Source organism: Hypomesus nipponensis, chromosome 10 (assembly GCF_054491055.1).
Source record: "Hypomesus nipponensis isolate SF chromosome 10, ASM5449105v1, whole genome shotgun sequence".
In the NCBI taxonomy this organism is placed as follows: Eukaryota; Metazoa; Chordata; class Actinopteri; order Osmeriformes; family Osmeridae; genus Hypomesus; species Hypomesus nipponensis.
In genome coordinates, this window is record NC_140370.1 from 12594672 (window position 1) to 12619202 (window position 24531).

A 24531-nucleotide genomic window follows, 5' to 3' on the forward strand; every position below is an offset into this window, starting at 1 on the left:
TGTTTTCCATTGTCTGACAGTAATAAGACAGTGTGGCGCAGTGGTCTCGGATTGGTAAAGGATTACCACTACCAGTAAGTAGTCATTTCTACTGCAAATATTAATCTGAATTGACAATCTATTGCTAAATGTATTGTGTGAGAAATGCCTGATAGTCTATTAAGGACTATTTGTATATAAACTCCACACCAGTCCACAGACAACAAAAGTTCATATTTTAATTCCAAAAGCAGTAAGGATTGCCAGAACCTTTCAACAGTACAATAAAAATGTTAAAATGAATCAACCATAATTTAAACATTCAGTTCACAAAAATAACATCCATTTATGTATTAATTATTAACTGCTGTTACAAAAAGCTACAAAACAACATATTATCTATTCACAGGGTACAAAAGGTTTTAATATATCAGTGTGACTATACATTGCAGCTTGTTTTAAATCGTCATTGCTTCTTCCACATACAGGACTTCAGTAGACAAGGAAACAAACTTCCTCCTTTTCATCCGGTCAACATCTACATCAAGTAAATTTATACGTGAGACAGTTAAGGAACAGAGCTGGTTATAGGAGGGACAGGTCCATCCAAACAAACACCCCCCTACATTCTTAATCTCAAAGGATATGATTCATAATCCAGATTCTGGGTCAGGACTCCAGTCAGAATGAACTCTGCGTTGTGCACGTCTGAAAACCAAAAAGACAGAGACAAAGTTGGATTGACTCGAGTGGCAAAAAACGAGAGCATCTTCCAAAAATGCCGTCCGCCACCACAATCGACAGGACCAGATCGACTTAATGGTTTACACAAGCATGTTCCTCTCACCAATGTTCTTCAGAAAGTACTCTCTACACAGGTGGAGATCGTTGATACAGGAGATCAGGATTATCTCTGGGAGGTTCTGAGGAGCACATCAGCATTGCATTGGTTTACGCATACACGTACCATAACACCGCATATACCTTAATGACAAAAGCGTCGGCAGTATAAACAAAACAAACACATGACCCGGCTTCTTGTTTGCCCGGACCTCCTGTGTTACATGGTAGCAGCTACCTTGTTTTGTTTGTGCTCCATGATCTTACGGAAGGAGGGCTGCTTGGCCAGCACCTTCCCCCCAGCGCTCTCCACGATGGCCTTCATGGTGCTGAGGCTGGGGCAGATGCCTGGGGTGATGTAGAAATACTTGCCCTGTGGACGGCGAGGGGAAGACGAAGTGGGGACACAGAGACATTATCTGTCAAGAACAATTCTGAAGGGATGGGAAAAGAACATGTAAATACATGGACGGATTCGTCCAGAGTTGCGACGTGTTCCACTGACCTTGAAGAGAGGTGCCTTGTGGGCCTTGTTCAAGGACTCCTCCAGGCTGAAGCTGAACAGAACCTCGGCTTCATCATCTCTCAGCATGAAGCCCTGCTCATCTGTAAACACACACCCACACATACACACAAAACAACCCGTACAGTTCAATACAGTTCATTCCAAGCTTAGAAACCCACAAAATAAAAGCAAGAAAGTCTGTTTGGCAGAAATACAACCGATAAAAAAAAAGAACACTGAGGACGAGAGATGAACATGAACGAACCCACAAACTTCTGTGCCTTCCAGCTGTCCTCCAGCCAGGCCGGGGTCACAATGTGCTTGACCATGGACACGGCCGTCAGGAACTTGACCGTGCGTGTCACCTTGCTGGCCATCAGGTGAGTGCACTTCTGGGCACTCTCTGCCAGCTCCCCGCCAAGAGCATGCAACCGCTGCAGAGACAGGAGAGAGAGAGAAGGGGGGGGGGGAACAGAGGGATGGAAGATGGGAGACAGAAAAAGGGAAAAGGGGACAAAGGGTGGGGAGGAAAATAGAGGTAAACATTAAATCGGTGGATTTTGTGGTAGCTAAAAGGATCCTGGTTGAACTCTATGGACAAGCCAGATGAACGAGGTTGTCTCCGTGGTGGTGAGCGTGGCGTTACCTTGGTGTGCTGCTGCACCTGGGCAGGCTCAAAGCCAGTGAAGAACACATGTGGGGTGGACTCTGGAGGAAGCTTCTTACTGGGAGACTGGATCTCCTCCAGCCTGCAGAGGAAGGGGAGGGTGAGCGGGGGTACAGCGACATAAAGACAAGGAGCAGCGGGTCTCCACAAGGATTCAACATTTTGAAACTACACTAATTCAACATTCCAACGGTGCACATACCTAATACAAAAAGGTGACATATTTATATTTATATGTTTTCAAAACGAATGACTGTCGGAGCAACATAAGCATGAGTCCACCCCGTGTGTGGGATGGAGCGAGGCGTGCAAGCAGCAGAGGGACTGACCTGGGCTTCTTGCTGACCGGCTGGCTGCTGGAGTCTGTCTGTTTGTGCTTCTGCTGGAGCAGCAGACTAGCCAGAGCCTCAGGGGCCACCTTGACTGGAGCACGCCACGCCCCTGAGCGAGGGGAGCACACGTGTTAACACACACACACCTCCAGTGTGTACCCGGTTACTCCTGCAGGTCACACACAAAAACACGGGCAACGTACCGAGGAGGTTGTGGGCCAGGTGCTGGTTGGGCACCAGTGGTTCCTGCAGGTTGTAGTTGGAGTATCTGCTGTGCTGGACCTGGCGGAGGGCCTCAAAGTTGCCCAGCAGGATGTCGCAGAGCCACTGGGCGTTCACACAGGGGATCCTCCACTCCTTGGCCTTCTCATACTTCAGACCACTGGGCCTGGGACACGGACCACATTGGAAATCACATCTTATTCATCTATTCATTCAAGCATCCGTCCATTTGATCATCCATTCATCCATCTCTTCATCCATCTATTCGTCCCCAGTCTTACTCTTTGCAGATGAGCACGGTGTTGCTGCGACAGAGGTAGCCAGTATATCTGGCTCCCGCCAGGTAGGCCATCAGCTTCAGGTCGTCCCTGTCGGCGTCCACAAACCCCGTCACGGAGATGATCTGAGGGGAGGGGAGAGGGAACGTGGATGAGAGGCTCCACAGGCCAGGAGGTAGAGGAGGAGGAGGTGGTGCAGGGCCTTACGTGCTGGGAGCAGGGCTTGGCCCCGGGGGGGAAGGCGAAGGGCAGGTGGAGGGTGCGGTGGGGAGGGACCATCTTCTTCTTCTTCAGGATGGTGTTGAGCCAGTGGGCCGTCACACAGCGCCTCCCCTCTCTGAGGGCCTGGAGGACACAGGAAGTAGTACCTTCGCAGGGCCACAGCTTGTATGCAGCCACACACACACACACACAGAGAGATCCCTCGAGTAGATCCGAGGGGTTTCAGTGTAGCCTTCTTACCTGGACGTACATGCTGCTGACCTGGCTCTCGCACAGCAGGTGAGTGCAGCGGTTGTTAAAGGAGGAGTCCACAGTGCCCCCGTAGGCCTGGATGATCTGTCACGACGCAACGCAAGCATGCGTTAGGAGCCGAGGCCCTCCGTCACACGCAACAAACAGCCAACCCAGACGACTCGTTAGAAAGACACGATAAGACATGAAACGTACCCTCTTCCAGGTGGTAAGGAGCTGCTTGTCGGCCATCTGCTCAGGGTAGTCTGCTATGGCGAACACACAGCCCACCAAGAAGCCATCCTCGGGAACTAGACAGACAGAGATACCTTATATTTAACACCATGTCGCTTTTTGAGATTGGTCGCCAAGCCACCTTTCCTCCAATAGTGAATGAAGACTAGAAACCCCGCCCCCCCCTTGGGTGACTCACTCTCTTGTCCCGGCTCATGACCAAACAGCTGTGTGAGCTGAGGAGGTGGGATCTGTGGCTGGAGAGACGACGCTTGCTGCTGCTGCTGCTGCTGGCCGGGATGCTGCAGGGCCTGCTGCTGTTGATTCTGCAGATGCTGCTGCTGCATCTGCTGCATGTGCTGCTGCTGCTGCATGTGCTGCTGCTGCTGCATCTGCTGCTGCAGGAAATGCTGCTGTTGCTGCTGCTGTATCTGCTGCTGGTGCAACTGTTGGTTCTGCTGTTGCTGCTGTTGTTGTTGTTGTTGCTGCTGCTGGAGCTGCATCTGTAGCCTCTGTTGTTGGAGCTGCTGCTGCAAAGCGTGTTGCTGCTGCTGTTGCAGCAGCTGCTGTTGTTGCTGCTGCTGCATGGGAGGCCTCAGGAGCTGCTGGGGGCGCAACTGCTGCTGAGAGAACGCGTGCTGCTGCTGCTGCTGCTGCTGCTGGTTGAACATTTGCGGGTGCAGCTGCTGTTGATGGGGTGGTTGTTGCGGTTGTTGTTGCTGGAGGAACTGATGGGCAGGAGCTGGCGCCTGTTGTGGGGGCATCTGGGGGAAGCCTGGCTGCGGCTGCTGCTGTTGCTGTTGTTGTTGTTGATGGTGCAGCTGCATAAGTTGCTGTTGCTGCTGGAGGTGCATCATGGGGTGTGGCTGAGGCAATTGCTGAGGTTGTTGGTGTTGCTGTGGTGGCTGTTGCTGTGCGACCTGATGCGGCTGCTGCTGTTGTTGTTGTAGTAACTGTTGCTGTGCTTCAGGGGTGAGCTGCTGACCAGGGAGCTTTGATTGGTTAAAGAGGAGAGGGTTGTTGTTGGGGGCAGTGGCCTGGCTCTGATTGGCTTGCTGTTCCATTGTCTTGGTTGAAGCAGAGAGACTCTGTAGGATCTATGTGGAGAAAATCAAATGCTGAGTGGATCCAGTTTAACATGACCTTTCCACTCAACACCATTTCCAGAGAAATGCTCTTAAACTGACGTTTGATTATATTAAAAATGAACCAAAATACAACCAATAGCAGAAAACCCCACAACGTATTATGTAGTGCAACAGAATGCCGTGTAATAAGTGTTTTGGTCTTACATGAGCGACATTGGAGGGCCGGTTGGCCTGCTGGATGTCAGAGTTGTTGGTGATGTTCCGGAGCGTTCTGGCAGCCGGGCTCCACCCGCCCATGCCGTCTGGCCTCTCCGAGCCCTGGGCACTGGCCGGCACCAAGCCAGCTCGACCGTCGGGCGCGGGCACAGCACAACCAGGCACAGGCGGCACACTGGCACACAGGTTAATCAGGCCAGAGTCTTTACCAGGCGGCTGGCGGCGTTTCCCGGCTGTGGCCGTCACAGCCGCACCAGGGGGCACCTCGGCCGGTGTCCAGTTCAGGTTCCTCTCCTCCTTCTCGGGCGACTCGTCCGACGAATCGTCGAACATGAGCTCGTCCCGTCGCTGGGCCTTGCGGGAGGGAGAGTGTCCGCCCCGGCCGCTGGCGGGCGACTCGTCCGCCGACGAGGCGGGGCTGGATCTCCGGGAGCGCCGGTCGCTGTAGCTCCCGTCTGAGCGCGAGCGCTGGTCGTATTCTTCCCCGCTGTAGTCCTCCTCTTCCTCGGGCTCCTGGAAGGTGAGCCTGGGGTGGTACAGGGCCTCCTCCTTCCTTGTCCGGTCATCCACAGACTCTTTGATCCACTCGGGCGTGACGATCTTGATGCCCCCGTGCTTCAAGGCACACTCGTATTTAGCCTGGAGCGCGGACACGCACACACGTGAGACTGAGGTTCTTAACACTTCATGCCTCGAGACAAGTCAGATATCTTTCAGAAACCAGGACAAACAGGAAGACAGCTAACATCGAGGTTAAAAACTAGAATTGAGATGAAAACCCTGTTGCCAATAAGCCGTCCTCCCTCCCTCCCTCCTGCTCTGCCCCCTGCAGCCAGGGTATAAACACAGCAGTAAAACCAAGCTGTCCTCTTCCTGCCATAACAATCAAATGAAATGGTGACAAAGGCTTGCTAATGAACAAGTCCAGACAAGCCACCCCAGGCTGCACTTGGGGATCCCAACTTATAAACATACAACTACTGTCAAGTCACTGCCCTTCTTTAAATCATGTAAGATTACAATGTGTTCAATGTGCCATTACCTTCCTTATGAAGCTTCACCTTTAATGGCTGGGTTTCTCAGATTCGTTAAGAAGCTCTTAATGCTAAAAGCTCCTTAAGAACATTCTAAGAGCCTTCTACAGCGCTCTTAGAACATTCTTAAGAAGCTCTTAGCGTTAAGAACTTCTTAACTAATCTGGAAAACCAAGCCAATGTGTGTCACTTTGGCTCATAATTGTTCATTTTTAATCCTTTTAATGTTCGACTATAGATAAAGATATGTACATATTCTCTGTTGAAATAATACAGTTTACATCAATTTCACCACACTAAAAGTTGTCTGGCGATGAGGTAAATGACTCACCCCCTTAGGTTCACAGCAGACCAGATGAGTGACTTTCTTATTCAGGTTCAGCTGGCAATCACCTCCATAGAACGTTACCAAGGCCCAAAGGGTGTTGAGATCCTCTGGGAGCTAAAAAAAAAAAAGGTCAGGGGGAAAAAGATGAAAGACAAAACGTCCAACTGAAATCTAACACTTGTTGTTTGATTTCATAGACAAGTGAGGATTTACACACTCACACGTACAAAAATAGCCGTTATAAAATGTTCTACTACGAGCCTACCTTGGGGAGACAAACCGTGATTCCAAAAAATATCTGTCCAGATTCTGGGGAGAATCCTGTTACTCTGTAATGTTAGTCATTAAGGAATACTTACAAAAGTAGGCACTATTCCAATTCAGACACATGAGCATGTGGTAGAGTAGATGACAACCAGAGGGAGGGGTTGGGGGTAGACACATTAACATCAGCAATTCCAAATAATTAATATGTAATTCCCAACAGAAAAGTGACGTAATAAAGTAAGAGGAAAGTAAAAGTGTCCAATAACATGTTACTTGTTAACAACTCGTGTTTGTGATTTCTCTAATTGAAGGATACGGAAGCAGGTCTCCACATCTTACAGAAAGGACTACCCAAGAAGGCTGGGGGGGGGGGGGGAGAATGAATGATGTTAGTCTTTCAACTTTTCTTCAATAACCTCTCTCTCCACCATAAACAAGGAATAATATGATGCCATACGAGAAACAGCATGGAGGACATTGCAGTGACTGATAGCTTTTCAATTTGATTTGTTTTTCCTATACTTAAAACACAGCTATGAAGAGTTGATTCTACAATAAGTTACAGCTTATCCACACCCTTACCTTAACAACAGGCAAGTCAAAGACCTCTCGTGACTCCCCAACTTCGGGGTTGTCTCCATCCTCAGCAATGATGTGAGTTGCCAGGGCATTGTATGACACCTCCTTCCCTTTTCCTGCCTTTAGCAACTGCACCACCTACAATTCAGCACAGAGGTGGAGAGGTCAGTGTAACATAAGAGATCTACTGTGCCCGGTAATATAAATAAATCGACTGTATATTTATGGTTCACTAAATTTCCGAAACTTTTCAAACGTTTATGTCAGCTAATTTGCTGTATAAAGAAACGACCCCCGGATCATAGAACACAATAATACACTATGTCTATAACCATCAATCAACTAAATACATTGTAATCTGAGGATATGAGCAGAAAGCTATAACGACTGCGAGTCACTATTTAGCAGGAAGACAGTTTGCAATCCATGATCCTGTGTTACCAGGGAAAATATGATCTGGCACATGCGCAAAACCAAGCTCACAATGTTGCAAACTGATGTCGCCAAAAGATTAGCAACCTAGAGTTAGCTAGAAAGCAATCTAGCTATTTGATTGGAAAACGTAGTATTAGGTGAATATTACACTGCAGAAACAATGCATGCAATAAGGTCTCAGCCTTGACTCAAACGCAGACATGCAGAAGCACATTAATTGGCACAAAATAGCTGCTCGCTAATTACAATGTAAGCTACTACTACTGCTGCAGTTATTACTTGCTAGCTGTCTATCGTTAGCTAGCTCTGTATCTATGGGCACTATCCTAGCTAGGTAACGTTAGCTAGGACTAGCCTGGTAATGAGCCCTAGGAAGCGTAACAAGCTAGCAAACTTATTAAACTGATCAGGAGTGAAAATAATAACTTTTCATCAAATACACTAACTTTGATTTGGCCAGAAGAATTTGAAAATGTATTTTCCTAGCGCAATATTGAAATACACTATTTGACAGCAAAGATATAGTCTTAATAACAGTCTTGCCAGCTAGCTAGCTATCTACAATGTCAATGCATCTAGTGGATGGCTAGCCTACAAGCTAGGTTCACCTTTTGATCAATGTCCCCGACCACGTAGAATTTGACATCTTTGAAAAGCTCCTCGGGAACCTTCGATTCTTCATCCGACATGATTGTCCATACACAAATAGTCGAGATGTGCACAGAAATGTAGCTTTAATGAAAGCCAAATGACATACAACTTGTCCCTGCTAGCTACACTCTAAGCTCATCTTCCATAGACTGTACAGGATACTCTAGCGCCAAATATCGATGGGCGCGCTTTCTTCTTCTTCTATCAGTTTTAATGGAATATTGCAACCAACATTAAAAAGTGCATTACCACCACCTACTGTTCGGGAATGTGATGTCAGTGGCTTACAATACTACAAAGGCAATAAATCATAAGATAAACAAAACAACAATACCCTGCCCCGGTTTCCAGAAGAAATGGAAACATGCCCTGCTAGTCTTCCTACCATTATCACTGATCGAGAGAATGTCCTGAAAGGGGGTATGGACTTTACATCTCACATACTTGTATTTCTCCATTTACTCATAATTGTGTTTAGACAATGTCTTACAGCAAAACAAACAATGTGTCTATGTTTGTTTCTAACAATTGCTGACCATGTGAATGCAACAAAGGGTTTAAAAAACTTCACAAATTAAAAGGCCACCCTCACAAAATGAGGCTTCCCTGTATCTGTGGTACCAACAAAAACTTTTTTGTTAGCATTTTTTACATCCATTTTTTTGTTGTTGCAGGATTTTGCCGAATTTAACAGATCATGCATCGCTCCTACAGCTTCTGAGCAACCTTAATTGGAAAAAAAATTAATGATAAAATTACATTATGGATGGCTGAATCTCAGCTCACTAGTTAATTTGCCTTGTTTAAGAGGATATATCTCAATGTTGTAAGGAAATGCATAAATGCAGTACCATCCACACATTTCTGTGAATGTCTGATGTTCTCAAGACTGGTGAATACATTAGGTAGATTGGGGTCCAAGAGATCTTTTTGGTGGACTTTCAGTAGACTGAATGTTAATGATGATGTCAGATAAAGGGATATGTACAGCATCATCATCCGTGAGCCTGGTGAAGACCACTGTTCCTCCTCTAAGACTATATTTTCAGATACGTGTAATTCAGATTTTCCAAGATGTCATCCACTCTAGAATTCATTCTCCCACTTAGCTAATTGGACTAATTACCTCATTAATTATGAGGTGTCAAGCAGACTTTCAGACCACCACAGAGAGTGTGCAACTGTGTGTGTGTGTGTGAGTGCATGCGTGTATGTGTGTATGATGCCCCACCAGTAGCATGGTGAATCACAAGCATCAGTGATAAAATACCTTGACAAACTCTGAAATGCGCCCAATTGGACCTGTAATTGGATCACCTCGTTGACAGCTACATTAGGTCTGGAAATAAGACCCACTGACCTTAGACAGCTGGAACGGGATCTCGTTCAGACGCTCTGTTTGACAAGATGAATCAGATTGATTACGTTCATTTTAACCCCATATGAGTGAATATAGTCTTTGTCCTCATATGAGATATATGGTAAACCATCAGGCTTTATAGATCATGTTTGAAAGGATAATATTTGGTAACATAAAAAAATACATACATTTGTTCTCCAAGACACTTTTCATTTATAATTTATAATTTAATGTCATTTAATGTTTTAGTTGTCTGATTTTCAATTCACTGTAATGTACTGTCTTTTGTTGGCACGAGGTCTGTCTGTTTTGCAACTAGATGACACCAAACTGAGCTGGCAAATCTATGCCAGCTCATTCCCTCCAGCCACAGGGTTCCTACCTGATGGGGGACTGACTGTCAACCTATCCTTCAGAGTTCTCTGGGAACTATGCCAATGTTTACATCCGTACATTATATTACAACACTTCCAAGCTCAACAGTCAGGAATAAACTAAGCCAGCCCCAGAGTCTGTACAAGAAGGGCCGGCTCTACTCTCTGAGGAGGATCAGGTCATTTGAAGTTTCTAGGTCCATGCTGAACATTCCACTCCCAAATTCCAGTGAGTTGTGGTTGGTGTTTTCTTTAATGCGTTGGGGCATCAGTATCAGAGAGGCGAATTGTAAGAGACTGGACAAATGTATTAGGAGGGCGGGCCCTGTTTTAGGTCCATCCTGCAAGCATTCATGAGACTGTACATGAGTCGATCTGTGTATTGGATACAACTCCTTGAGTCAGTGTAGTGGGTACGCTTACATTTAGTTCTGACCTTTTAGCCATTTCACACTGAACAATCTAAAAGGAGATATACTATGCTCCTTGTTTTAAACACTGCTGTAGGCAAAACTATATTTATGGTGTATACTTATATCATGTTTCTTAATTTAAAATTGATCCTGGCACCTTCTGATGTAGATTGTATTGGTGCTGCTGTAACATTTGAACATCCCTTTAGGTATTGATACAATTTGATCTAATCTTATCTATTCCCCAAAATGGCTCTATAGTAACACTTCAATTGAAAGAGGAGAAGAGGGGAAAAGCCAAGAGGTACAGAGATGTATTCCCAAACCTCTCGCTAGAGAGCGCTACTACAGTGTCTGGTTCCCCAGGTCATCATGAGTACTTGAGTCATGTAACACAGGGGTATAGGTAAAAATGCACACCTGCTGTTTTCAACACATTGAGGTATGAAAAATAACCTTCAGAGGGGTGTGTGTAAAGTCACAGCATTCATTTGCTTTGTTTAATTATGTTTCTCTGTCCAATACATTTGCAGTCATCCCCTAAAGAAATGGTGGACTGTTTTTCTATTCTTCTACAAACTTTGTCACGGTTTATTCTGAAGTGCAGTCATTGTTGATATGACAGTCGATGTTGATATGATGTTGCTGCTCTATGGGTAGCATTAGTAATCTGGGTTCTGTTGCTCTGTGCACAGCACTAGACAAAAGCTTACTCACTCTCTCCCCGCCTCTCTCTCTCTCTCACACACACACACACACACACACACACACACACACACACACACACACACACACCCACAGACACAAACACACACTACATATTGAAAGCATACAAGCTTTTCACATTTTGCACACAATCAGTTTAGGGTAGACAGTCACATCTTCCTCAACTTTTAGTATACCTACTGATAAAGGTTCAGTCAGGGTGACAGAAATTAAATTACGGTCATATTCTCCAAAGGACTTGTTGTCAGTAGATCACCAGCCCCATTACATTTTAATAACACCCTGTTAATTGAAAACTTAAAAAATGACCTGCTGAAGCGAAAGTGGAAAGCCAGTATGTCTAATGAAATATCCCTTGGGTTCACATACAGTAGTACTTACTTTCACATTCAATCACCAGGATGAAATTAAAAAAGAGAGCAACACAGTTTTAATTAGGGCATACTTTATCAGAATAAAACAATTACTGGTTGATGAAAAAAAACAGGTAAAGTTAAAAAAAGTAAAGTAAAGGAAAATGAGACAGAAATGACAGACTCCAGGTTTCCATTTATCAGGTCAAGGTCACAAGGTTATAAACATGTTGGACAAAACAGTTTGTGGCCTACAACAAAGAAAGGGAAGAAAACAGAATAGCGTAGCCTATTTGATTTGTGTTCATTGTAAATAAATAAAATGTTCTTCAAGTTCTTGTCATTTACTGATATAGCAGCGTTTTTCAGTTTACCTGCTGCATACGGATGCACTTTATGAAATGTTTAAGTTAATCACTAAGCCAAAAAAGACGGTTTGAAATTAAAAAGCAATGGCCCAAGACCTTCTTTTGTCGCTAGTGTTGGTCATCCATGCAGGACCCCGACCAAACCCGTCGTAAAGCCAGAGAGGAGCTGAGAGGACAAACCCAAGCTGGCTCAGTCCTTACCCTTCTATTCAGACAGGACTTATCTACGCCACGACGATCAGGCGGATTACCGAGTAATTAAAACCCATAAACAATCGTCCTGTTGGCCTTTTCAACGTGCTGTCAGTGTTTTCAGTGGTCTAGGGGACCACAGCCATTCGACACAGAGCAAAAGTGGGATTCGGAAAGTTGTGAAGCCTGAAGTGATCGAGAAAGAAGTTTTAAAATAAATGTAGGCTATTTTTGAAAACACGACCAAAAACATCGAGCATGTATTCTTCCGTAGGACTTTAACACGGTAGGCCTAAACTAATTTGATCTAGCTAGCCAATACGTTTGACATGCATGCTGAGAAGTGAGTTGCCTAGCTTAATTCTGAGGCAAGTCTTCAATAGGCTAAATGTTACAAGTAGGACTACAATAAACAAAATGTGTGTTGCCTATTTGTGAAATAATAAAAACATAGCATATGATATAGCTAACGTGGCTATAATGTAGAGGCGAGTTTCAAGTCAACTTGAATATTCAGCGATGTGGCTCCCTCAATATTTTCTCACTATTTAGCTTTTTGAGTTGTGTCATTGACGTCTAAAAGTGGCTTATTATGGCACACTGTTCATGACGCAAAAGTTATGAACAAGTGTGCCAAACATTTCCCCCATGCTATCCAGACTGGAGTAGGAAGTGCTCCGTAACCTTTCTCCTCATCCTCGGGGACCCCCTTGTGTTTCTTTTCCTCAGTTTGTTTTTCAAAGGCGGACAGGAAGCGAGGAGATCCCGAATGACCCCTGCATTGTTGTAGAGCCAATATCACAGCCATTCAACGCTGCACATCTGGTGATCCCGTCTATGATACGTGAGTTGGCAAACTTGTCAATTCACAAATTTCTCAGATAAAATTATTAGAGGGTTGCATTTTAGCATAGAATTCTAAAGTTTACGCACATGCAGTTTAGCACCAAGTTTGGCAATTATCGGGTTATCCAAAAAATTCTGTCGTCTCACTGAAACGGACAAATGAAAGCTTTTCAAAGAAGGCACCTCATGTCTGAAATATTTTAAAAACATAAACCAGCCTATATATTAGGAAAATCTATTTGCCCAATGCAAAGTCTAGGCTGTAGCCTACTTGAGTGCGATAATGTAAGAGACTGTAAACAAATGTAGGCTAAACACTTCAGATGTGTCAGGGAGCATTTTACTTAATTCATTGTGCGAGTTTAAAAACTGTCGCACAAACCCATTAGAGCGAAGTACGATGATGTCCATTGACAACAATTTGCTTTTTTTATTGTGATTTTTTTTGTGTGAATTTAGCTAGCGCAAATAAACTTTAACAAACAAACAACATCCATACACCAGGTTATAAGCCTACACAAAAACGAAAAACGAAAAAATATACTGCATGAACAACATTCATGTAGCTTACAGCAAGGCTATTTTGTGCCCAACAAAATGTGTATTTTCGAGATAAGAAATTCTAAATATAAGTTCTCACCTGCCGGCTGAAATCACAGATGCTTAAGAAAATGCTTGGGTCCTTATACATAAAACATTTAGAATAGGCTTTCTAGAAGCACCATACAACCTTTGAAAAATAACGGCTAACAAAACATAACTGACATCTGGTTGGACCTCTGACAACTTGAAGCTGTCTTTTCAATTATAGGCTTCAATTTGACCATTGAGTCAAGCTGAAATTACAAAGAAGCATCACAAGCAGCGTAAAACATTTTAAACATCAGGATACATCAATTTCAATTAGACCAAGAGTTCAAAATAAACTCTGGAAACCCTCCCAATCCATTAGCTCACATCAATCTACTGCCTGCGTCTTAAACCTCTTTATAAAAACCTTTCATGTTATACTGGAATTACAATGTATTGGCAATTCTATTCAATTGTGTATTTGGTATATATAAATCGAATACAAACACATTTTGTATTTTGTACAAATACAACAAATAGCCTACCAAGTCTCTGAATCATAATGACACTTTCACTTTTCAACATATTGATTACTAACATAACGATTGCGTGTTTTATAAAACAAAACGTCAGTCTTTTGGTTTTGAGCATTGCACCTGACCCTGCAACTAATTGTTGCTGTTACATTTGGTCCAAAACAGAGTGAAATTTTTCCCAAAACACAGAGTCATCGCACATAGTGTGAACTGTTGACTATCGTGGGCTCTTAGTTTGACGTTTTTTCCCACATAAACGAATTATTTAGATCCGTGTCCAAATTGGACTTTGAATTGAACTAAAGATCCAATGAGATGATAGAAGCAGACGTATCAGACAGTAAATTCATGTTGGCAAACGCTAGTAGTACTATTAACTTTTAGATAATACTATTAGGCTAAATAATGGTAGAAAATGTGCCAGACAAAGCTTTCTGATTACAATCCAAGATCACTGTTGGAGCAGGTAAAGGCAATAATTGTGGTGTGCCGTGCGGAGTATTTAAGTGAGCAAAACAGGCTTTGAAGTCCACAGCAATGACTAGCTACACGTCAATTGCGCATGGATCCAGGGAACATACATTAAATGGCTGTTACAGTAAAAGCAATCACAGTCTTGTTTGGGCTACTTCAGACTACAAATAAGATAACTGAATGTGGCCTGATGCCAATGGGAACAATTCAACATGTTTTTCGACCGTTCAGACTATAAAAAAAAGATGGTAACTGATTAAGAATGATAGGTATCAGCTACAGCCAACGGAAGTATCCCAGTGCAAACATGTTCAAGATCACGGAGGCCTTTAGAACTAGCCAAAAGCTTACAATGTAGCCTGTGTATAGGCCTAGATCCCTCAGACGTTACAGAGGGGCGTAGTTGATGCTTGGCAAAAGGTGTCACCTCAGCTGTTTCCTGACATGTTTTTAAGCGCTATGTTCCTTTTACGCACCAAAACAAAACCTTTAAACAATTACGCATTGATTGTATGTGTGGAAAGCATGTGAAAAAAATGACTTTGAGTGAAGAAAAAACCCAGTTTGAATCATCATTCCTTACCTTTCCTAATACAAGTTGCCCCAATCTCTTATGGACACTTTTAGGAGGCTGACTAAAGTATATGCTTGAATGACAGTAGCATAGAGGCTCATTTCATTTTAACAGCCTATTAAGATAAAGGTCCAAATGACTGAAAAATGTGTTGTTTACCCTCTTCTTATAACCCCCGTCTTCAACCCCCCACCTGTCCCCCTCCTCACATGCTCTTAAATGTATCCTCACAAGTTTTAAAATAAATATAGTGTTTCTATTTTAACAATGAACTTAATGTACACCTTATTAGAGCCAAACCTAAAAATCAAGTTCAGGTTTTAATGTTTTTCTTATTTAGGATAGCCTACTTCGTTTCAATCAACGCTAATTCCCTTTCTTTTGAATTACCTAGGATATGTGGCAACTTCTATATTACTCCTTTAAACACTTGAATAAATTACTATTTGTATTACTTATTTGGTTACAAGTCATAGAGAGAGTATACCGTGGTCTAATAACCCACTTGTTTACGCATTTGAACTAGCCTACAACCGCTTTGAGAATTAGGTTTCTTTTATCTATCTCGAGCCTCTAGGTCAGGTGGTACCATCCCACAAACTTCATTGGTCAAAGGCACGCGTCTTAGATATGGACTACTACGTCATCAGGGGGTACTCGTAGCCTATTAAAAATGAGAACAAAATCCACAGTGAAAGTATTTCAGAAGCAGTTAGCGCCTCTTTATCTATATTGTAGTTTTAGAGGGCTTGTTGAAGCATCAACGTTGAATAGGTTTTGGACAGCAACCTTTTCTTATCAATAGTTGATTGGCTTTTTCTCAACAAATGTCCATAGGCAAACGGAGAAATAGCTGCATTTAAGGTATGATTTTTCTTTGTGAAAGGGACAAGAGGCTGGTAGGCTATCAAATATCCAAACAAGGCAGTACTCTATACTGATTTTTTGTTAATCTTTTTTTTTAAATTACCGGTAAAATTGAAAACGCGCTAGTAAAGGTAGAGGCTGGGGAGTCTTTTAACTGGAATTCCTATTTTGGAGAAGGAAAGCGGGAAAGGTGTTGAAATTAAACACTGACCAGGCAATATCAGCATGGAAGAAAACGATCATCGAAACGCAGAGCGTCAAAATTCGGGTGAAGAGTCCAACCAAGCTATTCTCCCTCTACAAGCACCTGGAAACCAACAACCTCATAGAATCACCAACTTTTACATCGACAATATTTTACGACCAGACTTTGGACGCCGAAAGAAATTTACTTTTCACAATGGTGAAAATAATGCCGATGGGGGAGATAATATTTCTCGCGTTGCCCCAAAAACTGTGCAGATAGGTCGGACTGTTGCAGGGGATGGATCTTCAGATTCCCGTCCAGCCGGGGAGCCCAAAAAAGCCGATATTGTTGCTGATGCGCCTCTGAAACCTCGAGGGGAAACTGGAGACCAGTGCCTAAGCTCGGACTCGGATAGTTCACAAGCCAGTTCTGCACCTTCGTCAAAGCCTATGCTTTGGCCAGCCTGGGTGTATTGTACACGATATTCGGACCGACCATCAGCAGGTAAAATTACATTCTTTTTTGCATAGAGAGAATGTGAGTAGCAGTAGGCTATAATACTTGACTGCTACGTGATAGCATAAATTTGTGCGCAACAGTCAAATGAAACAGTGGACTCGAACCCTATTGATAGTCATCTAACTAGTGACCACGTTAAATAGAACAAGTATTAAAATATTGCAAGTTTTAGTGTAGCCTAATAGCCTATGTGCTATTTTAGATCAATTTGTAGGCTCAATGAAGTAGGCTATACAGTTTCAGTACATTTTGAATAATATCAATCTAAACTTGCACTTCATGGAAGCCAAAGCCGACACTTAATGGACTATTTTCGAATGAATGACAGTGCGAATTAGAATCAGATCGATTATTAGGTTACCTTTATTGTCTTATTTCTCATATTTATTAAGTTATTATTTCATTATTATTACACTACTGAGAAATAACGTTATTTTTAATTCTACTATTTTTATAGGCCTACATGAAACTTGTATCGAAGTATTTTTGTCAGACTCGATGGAGGCTACACAATAGGCTATGTAAAAAAAAAAGTAGGCATATATCAATGCAATTTACCATCAGTTGCCTTCTAATTATCGTTATAAGTTTTGAACTTTAAAAGCATGACTAAAACCAAGTTTAACACCATTGTTCCTGACTTGTCTTTGTTAATATTTCATTAGCATATTTTTTGACAATGGAGCAAAACTAAACAGAGATGGGGCTATAACCATATCCCACCGAATTGCGAGATGAGAAATTAGATGCATGGCGAAATGAGTGCAAAGGTTATTGCTAAAAGAAAAATGTGGGACTATAAAATAATTAGGAATTATATTCTACTTATTAGGCTACTTTTCTCGTTTTGACACAAGTTTCAAACCGTTATCTACACATTTTTATCTTGACTCGAAACAGATCAAAGGTTCTGTTTAAAAGATTTTCAGTGCTTAGCTTTTCGATGTTTTCAAAAAACCGTGTTTACAATAGGCCTAATCAAATTATAGCTAAGTTTAGCCAATTATTAAAAGCCATTCTTAACATTATCCCGTTTCTAAAATAGCCTATGTTAATGCAACCTGTGCTTAATGCAGGCAATGTGCAGGTTTGTGCTGCTATATTTATCTACAATTTCGATGTGTGCCTGAGTAAGTGTTGACACAGCGTACAGCTAGTCATAACGCTATTGGAATAATGCTATATCAGGAAAATTAATAATCTAACAAAAGCAGTTCAATAGCTGCAAGTCAACTTGAAATGAAATGACAAAGAAAGTAGACCCATCAATGCTCTTTGTCCAAGCTAAAAGTTTGCTTGGAATAGCCCGTGGGCCTATAGGCTTTTTTTCTTACAAGCTTTCTTATCTGAAGAATATCACAAGATCATGTTGCCTTGTTTTATCGAATATGACTTGTAAAACTAGATGCTTTCATAATGCGGGTGCTATTCATCATAACATCCAGACTAATAATGAATTTGGCAATGGGAACGATGGGTCACGGATAAAATTGCAGTGCTTACATTAATTCAAAGTTTTATGTAAAAGTACACTTCTTAGCCACTTAAACATAACCTTTATGGAAGACAACTCAAGTCAACTTACAAGATATCCATGTAGCAGCTTTATAAACATTTGAACTTTGAAATAGTTCCTATGGTAACAAGCTGAGAAAGAGGCGCCTAACCACCCCCTCCCTTTAACCCCACCCCCATCACTCACCCATCCTCCCCCCTAGCCTACTCACAACCCCCCGCAACAATTTAGAATCTACTAATATCTAATGCACTGCATATTCAAGTCTATTTGTAGTTTAAAATCTGACTCTAGAACAAAGCAAAGAGACCCACCTAGAATCAGACTTGCTCACTAAGTGTATATTTTATAGAGGAATAAACCATTGCTGTAAATTATTGCAACGGATCATGGATGGATATGAATAGGCTACGGCCTACTTATTTACTGGTCCTAGCTTACTGCATGTATTGGGTTACAACCATCCTATTTATAAAAGGGTAGTCCGCAAGATTCCTTGCCTGTCGTCAGTCCATGTAAAACCTGTTTAAATCAACTGTGGCCCAATATTTGTGCAATATGACACAGACATTCGTGTTGCTGTTAGAGAACAATCGTTTTAACAGTTCGTTGTGTTCCATGACAGGGCCAAGATCTCGTAAACCAAAGAAGACAACCCCACCTAGCAAGGATGACAAGCGTCCGAGAACAGCCTTCACTGCTGAACAGCTCCAGAGACTAAAAACGGAGTTTCAGACCAACCGCTACCTGACCGAACAGAGACGACAAAGTCTGGCGCAAGAACTCGGACTCAACGAATCTCAAATAAAAATCTGGTTTCAAAATAAAAGAGCCAAAATAAAGAAGGCCACCGGAAATAAAAACTCTTTGGCCTTGCACCTGATGGCACAAGGACTGTACAATCACGCCGCAACGTCTAAGGACGACAGATCTGACAGCGATTGATGCTATAAATATGATGCAATACGTAAGGGCCAGTGTACTAGAATACCAGCATAAAAAACGTGAATGGAAAACAGTATGCTATATGTTTCTGTTTTTTTGCCTCTTGAGCGCTCGATTTTTAGGCTTAGACCTATTTGACTTTTGAACTCATTGACCATATGAAAACTGTGCTGAAGTCCAAAGATTTTTTTCTGCTGCATTTTCGAGACTGTGAATTTAGCCTACATTGTGTTATCTATGTTTTACTATAATTTTCTATACTTCAATTCTATGATTTTCTTATAGCATATTGTTTTGGTGCTCTTGTAGAAAATATTGCATTATCTGTTTTGTATGAAGAGACAGCCTTCAAGCCTTGATTTGTCATGGAGGCACATTGGCGTTTATATAGCCAGCAATGCATTTATGTATGTGAACTTTATGTATACACATCGTGAAAGTAGGGAATAGTAATAATTCAGTCATGATGAATGAGAAAAACTAAAGACCATAAATAACCTTCAACTGACATTTAGGTAAAGTGATGGGGCATTTATTTTGCATAAAAACCTGTGCAAATTGGGGTTCCCACTAAGCCTTAACGTGAACAACACAGTGACTCTTTGACGATCCAATCCGTCTCTACAAGAACTTTTCGGTACAATGTGCAGTTGCCCTTTGCTGAGACTAGTCGGGTTCGAAGCTTGCTCTCGTCTCGCCGAACAAAAAAAGTATACACTCACCGCAAGACATTGTTTCCATCTCATCTCTGATCTAGAACCTCAAGTGATCTCATGTCATGAAAAGAGGTGTGGGTGAGGGGGTGGGGGGGGGGGGTGAACAGTGAAATTAAACAGTTTGATATCATCTCGGACATTTTCTGGAACCCCTCTAAACTTCAGTTCAGGCCTGTCTACAGAAAATGCCACGTGAACCTATTTTTTCTTCCTAAAAGGAAATATGTAATGTTGTCATGATATGTTGCTTTATAGTGCCGATATGAGATCAATTGAGCGTGTGGCTACCTACCGTTTTGTCACTGGTATGCATTCCATAGTAAAATAGGCTACATTTATTGTTATTTGCAAAAGACCATAGTATTCATATTTATAACCATATTGAAAGTCTATAGCCATGCTATTAAGGTGAGGCTCTGGAAATGTTTACATAACTTATTTATCTTGCAATAACTTTTTTTGAATGAAACGTTTGGGACCTTGCATGGGGGGCTGCATTATGTCACATGTATGGGCTATCAAACACAAGTTGATGTATCCAAGCCAAATTGTGGTCTTAATTAAGGTGGTGTGAATGATATTTCATTGTCAATAATGTAAGTGTGTAAATTAAAATTCTTTGACACACTTTGCCTTAAAAGTTCTCTGTGAACTTTGCCTATGTTACAAAGGAATATCAAATTCAAGGATTATATAACTGATTATAGAGGTAAACAACATAATATTTACTTCTAAATTTCTAAGGATACTCTGTGTATAAAAAGGACAAAGTTGCAGTTGTATTTTTATTTCATTTCATGTTTTGATATGAGACAGGTGTAAAACGTGTATCATAACTGTGTAATTAATCGTAAATAAACACCAAGAATACTAACGTGAGCTTTTACATTTAATTTTGATTGTTTACATTCCAAATAAAAAAACTGTGCAACCAGAACTCAAAAGAGATGAAAACATTTAGGTCAATTCTGTCCCAAAAAATTGTGAGCACACATGTGTTTTAGCTACACCACAGTTGTGGAGAAACAACATCATAGCAATTAGCATAACAATCCCAGACTTCTCTTGAATGTTGAGACATGGTAGTGAATTCCACTTAGCAATAGTACAGTTGAGGCTCTGCAAAAACACAAATACTGTCTATAGTAAAAGGGTTTTTTGTGTAACTCTATGAAATCAATTTCTATCTTGGATAAAATAATCTGAAGTGTGTGACAGTATAATACATGTGTGGATCATATGCTGATTTGGCTTTTTAAAGTGGACCCTAAAGTAAGGCCATAGAGGCATACATTATTCTTTGATGATGTAAAATGGTGAGAGGTTGTCTTCAGGCTCTGCTTGGTCAGAAACTTAGTCCTTAAAAGCAGGTCTAAATGATGAGAAGTATAACTTCATTTGCAAGCTATTGAAGATACAAATCTAAAGCAATCTACCTCAGTCTGGGTGTCACAACCCCCCCCTCCCCACCCATCTTTTTTTTTTTTACCTACCAGTCATTTAAAAGTGCACTATATTTTCATGTCTACTATTGTAATAGTAGTAGCATAAGATTGCACTAGTTCTGGGGCAAAGAAAATTATTTGTGCCAATGCCAGGAGACACACAATGCATGAAAACACAAGGCCACAACTACAATGTCCCTCAAAACCGTTATTATAGCATAAGATTTTGAAATAAAGCAGTACTGCACATGCAATGTCTCCATGGTACCCAAAACACACAACGTTAACAACACAAACAAGCAAGCAAGCATTCAAACAAACAAACAAACAAACACATCTTTATATAAGGGCAGGCCAGTGAGGAAAAAACATAGCATTTCATTCTATACTATTCTGAATTGTAAATTAATCAATTAGTCAGAGTGCATCATAAATACTTTCTAACCATACTCCCTACGTCCAGACAATACCAATATATGTAACAATATCGAAAGATGATGTGCTCTGTTGAATATACCCACTTCTGACAAGACCGCTTGTCTCTGGAGAGTGTGTATCCGAGAGCGTAAAAGACTGAATAAACCTAGTTAAGGTCTACTGTAGTACAAAGCTAACCTCAAAGTAGTAATGGGAAGGGAAAAGGTATCCAGTAACCACCTCATTACCCAAAATCCACTTCCTGATGAGCACAACACAACCTTCTTGAAACCAATTCATAAATGGAGACGAAAACAGCCATTTTTGAAAATCAAGCAAACTTCAGAAACTCCTTTCAGACAACAACATTTCCCCTCTGAGTTTTTAACATGTACTAGTTTGACTATTTTTCGTTTACCTGACGCTGATTACAACACAAACAGAGAAAGCGAGGAAGAAGAGACGGATCCGAGACAAAAGGACAGTTATCTGATCGGCCCATTTGCCTGCAGCATTGACCTGCTCCCTCCATAGCCCCAGAAGTCTCATCTGCATTCCCTTTCTTGGGCGGCTTGTATGTGGAAGTTACGCCCAACGGCCACTGACTTGATGAGCTCGCCCTGGCTGAGTAGGACTGCTGCCTCTCTATCTGACTCTCAGACGCTGGGCTGGGCTGACTGGGCTGGGCTGACTGGGCTGGTGTTCTGAATAGGGGTCTGCTGACACAGAGAGAGCTAGGAGCAAAGTCATTGCTCCTATAAGGCTGAGACACACTTTGTCGCAGGTGGCTTTATGTTTTTCACCTTGTTACTGTATTCCTCTCTGTATAAGAATGGTTCACCGTAAGAAAAAATAGTGTTAGGGTATGTATTGAAAATATGTATATTTTACAATAAAACTTTCTAGAAAAAAAATAACTCAAGAGTACAAACTAGTACAGGATATTAATTAAAGTTAAAGAACTTACATTGGAAGTTTCGAGAGTTCATTCAAGTATAGGATGTTTTTCCATCCATGTTGTTTCTGTAATTGATAATTTCATATCCGGTTTGCCAGTCATGCAAAGTTCATGAAAAGCTGATTTAAAATACATGCACAGACACACATACACACTGGATATTAAAAGAAATGGAAAACATCTTAGTTATCATAAGTTCACACATCTCTTGTCATAAATTTAACCCCTCCAATTGGTGGAGGCAAAGGGCAGCTTGAGAGAGAATAGAAAAATACTGATCAGAAAAGTATTGATGCCCCCTGTGTCTCTCTCAAACAAAAGACCCATCCTGTCCCTTCCCCCCACTGAGTTATTTAGCCATAGTTTCAAAACGCTTCCTAGTCAAACTTGAATATGGAATGAAGCACTGGGGCTTTGTGGCGGAAATATAATTAAGCTGGTGAAAGATGTTGAAGGTGAAGAATGGAGGATGACATCAGGCCGATTTCACACTTGGTACTGGGATGGCCTGGCCCAAGCCAGCTCTTCGCCATGCAACACAGATCAAAGCCTGCTGCCACCACCAAAAAGGCAAAGGGGGATTTAAGTATGCTAATCTGCAGGACAAATATATTTTAATCTTGTTAGAATACAAGTTAATGCCGCAGCTCAAAGACTGAACTTTATATAGTATAGGGGCTAAAGATCCATTTTCTCAAATATTTTAATAAACGAGGTGGTGGCCTTGCACCATCGGAAATCTGATGGAGAAAAAAAACTGCTCGGAAGAATGAGTTATCGCCTGGGCTCATTACCTGCAGAGTGGGTGCTTTACATCTGAGGAGAAAATGAGAGAAAGAATATACTCCAGCAGTCTACTCAGCAAACTGCGCAAAGGCACTTATGTGCGTAGGAAATGAGCATTTAGTGGAGGAGTAGAGCTTGTCCCTCCACTGAGCTCCCTACCCAACAGTACCTTGGTAACCCTTGATCTGTCATGAGCCTAAGCTGCAGGCTCTGACACCCTGAGACAGCTAGGCACACAAAGGAAAGCTGCTGACACTCGACTCAGGATCTCAAACTTCAACTCACGCTCGCAACAGTTTGTGTGTGGGGAACATTCAACAAGTCAAATACTTTTGTTGTTGGATAGGAAGTGGAACTGAAGGAAAAAGTCAGTGATTTTCGGGATCCCATATTTATTTATCTTGGGCTTCAGATGAACCAAATGAAAATCTGAACAACATCAATCTTGTAGTTATTCAAACCACAAGTAGACAGATCATAAAACAGGTGCAATTTAGATCACTTGCTTTAAAATCTGCACCTCTGCAGAAGTATTTTGACCACACACTAAACTCTACAAGAAATTATTAGAAATATCACCCCAAACATTTTTAAACTGCTAAAAGCTACAGCAATTGTTTTGTCGCCCCGGTGTCCAATCTAAACATTGACAATGCTGCCGTGACTTTGATGAGTTTCTACAATATAGTAAGTTAAAAAAGCATGAATGTGGTGGATATGGTTTGGAACAAATATTCTGTGATCAGCTAGCCTTGTTTGAGACTTCGAAGACTACATTAGTTGTCTCTGCGAGACTACAAAGGTGTCCCCTTGGTCTGATGGAAGACACTTGTGTTTGATTTCAAGAGACCCAGCTTTGTATCCTACAAACTCCTCATGTACGTCTGTACATTTTTCCTCTACCAATCCAAGGTAAATGAGTTTCAGGTTTTTGTCACAACACAAAACCAATCTGTCATTTAACTATAACATAAGACGTTTAATGTAAAACTCACCCAAGTTTGACTGAATCAGCTCTCAACTGAATTCAAGATAAAAGTCAGTTTGATCATTGACAGCTAAAAGAGTTTCATAAACATGTTACATTGCAGTAGTGATAGGTAATAGCAGAATTTGTTTGCAATATTTGAAATGACTTGTAATAGTGAGGTGGTGTTTCAAGCTACTATTTTTATTAATACAATAAACACAAACTAGAAGGGATATGAGCTGTCGCCTGATATGAGCAAGACAACAGTTTTAACTTCTTTTTTTCTCACAACAGCCTTGAGTAATTCTTTA

The 24531-nt window shown here is 41.8% G+C and overlaps 2 protein-coding genes across 2 annotated transcripts; one reads left to right on the top strand and one right to left on the bottom strand.

Moving 5' to 3' along the window:
- Positions 1-198: 198 nt before the first annotated feature.
- paxip1 (PAX interacting (with transcription-activation domain) protein 1) lies at positions 199-8299 on the bottom strand. Its single transcript, XM_084708380.1, has 20 exons — positions 8066-8299; positions 7026-7160; positions 6760-6803; positions 6442-6505; positions 6180-6290; positions 4803-5453; positions 3710-4607; positions 3493-3587; positions 3286-3381; positions 3031-3168; positions 2827-2948; positions 2527-2711; positions 2321-2432; positions 1971-2073; positions 1590-1758; positions 1325-1425; positions 1058-1192; positions 827-902; positions 627-687; positions 199-538 (listed from the first exon to the last, which is right to left on the bottom strand). The coding sequence occupies exons 1-20, from the start codon at positions 8144-8146 to the stop codon at positions 523-525; spliced, it is 3393 nt and encodes a 1130-aa protein (XP_084564506.1). The 5' UTR covers positions 8147-8299; the 3' UTR covers positions 199-522.
- A 7683-nt stretch (positions 8300-15982) lies between these two features.
- On the top strand, positions 15983-19706 carry en2b (engrailed homeobox 2b). The gene is made up of 2 exons (XM_084707593.1): positions 15983-16452; positions 18609-19706. The coding sequence occupies exons 1-2, from the start codon at positions 15987-15989 to the stop codon at positions 18926-18928; spliced, it is 786 nt and encodes a 261-aa protein (XP_084563719.1). The 5' UTR covers positions 15983-15986; the 3' UTR covers positions 18929-19706.
- The last annotated feature ends 4825 nt before the right edge of the window (positions 19707-24531 follow it).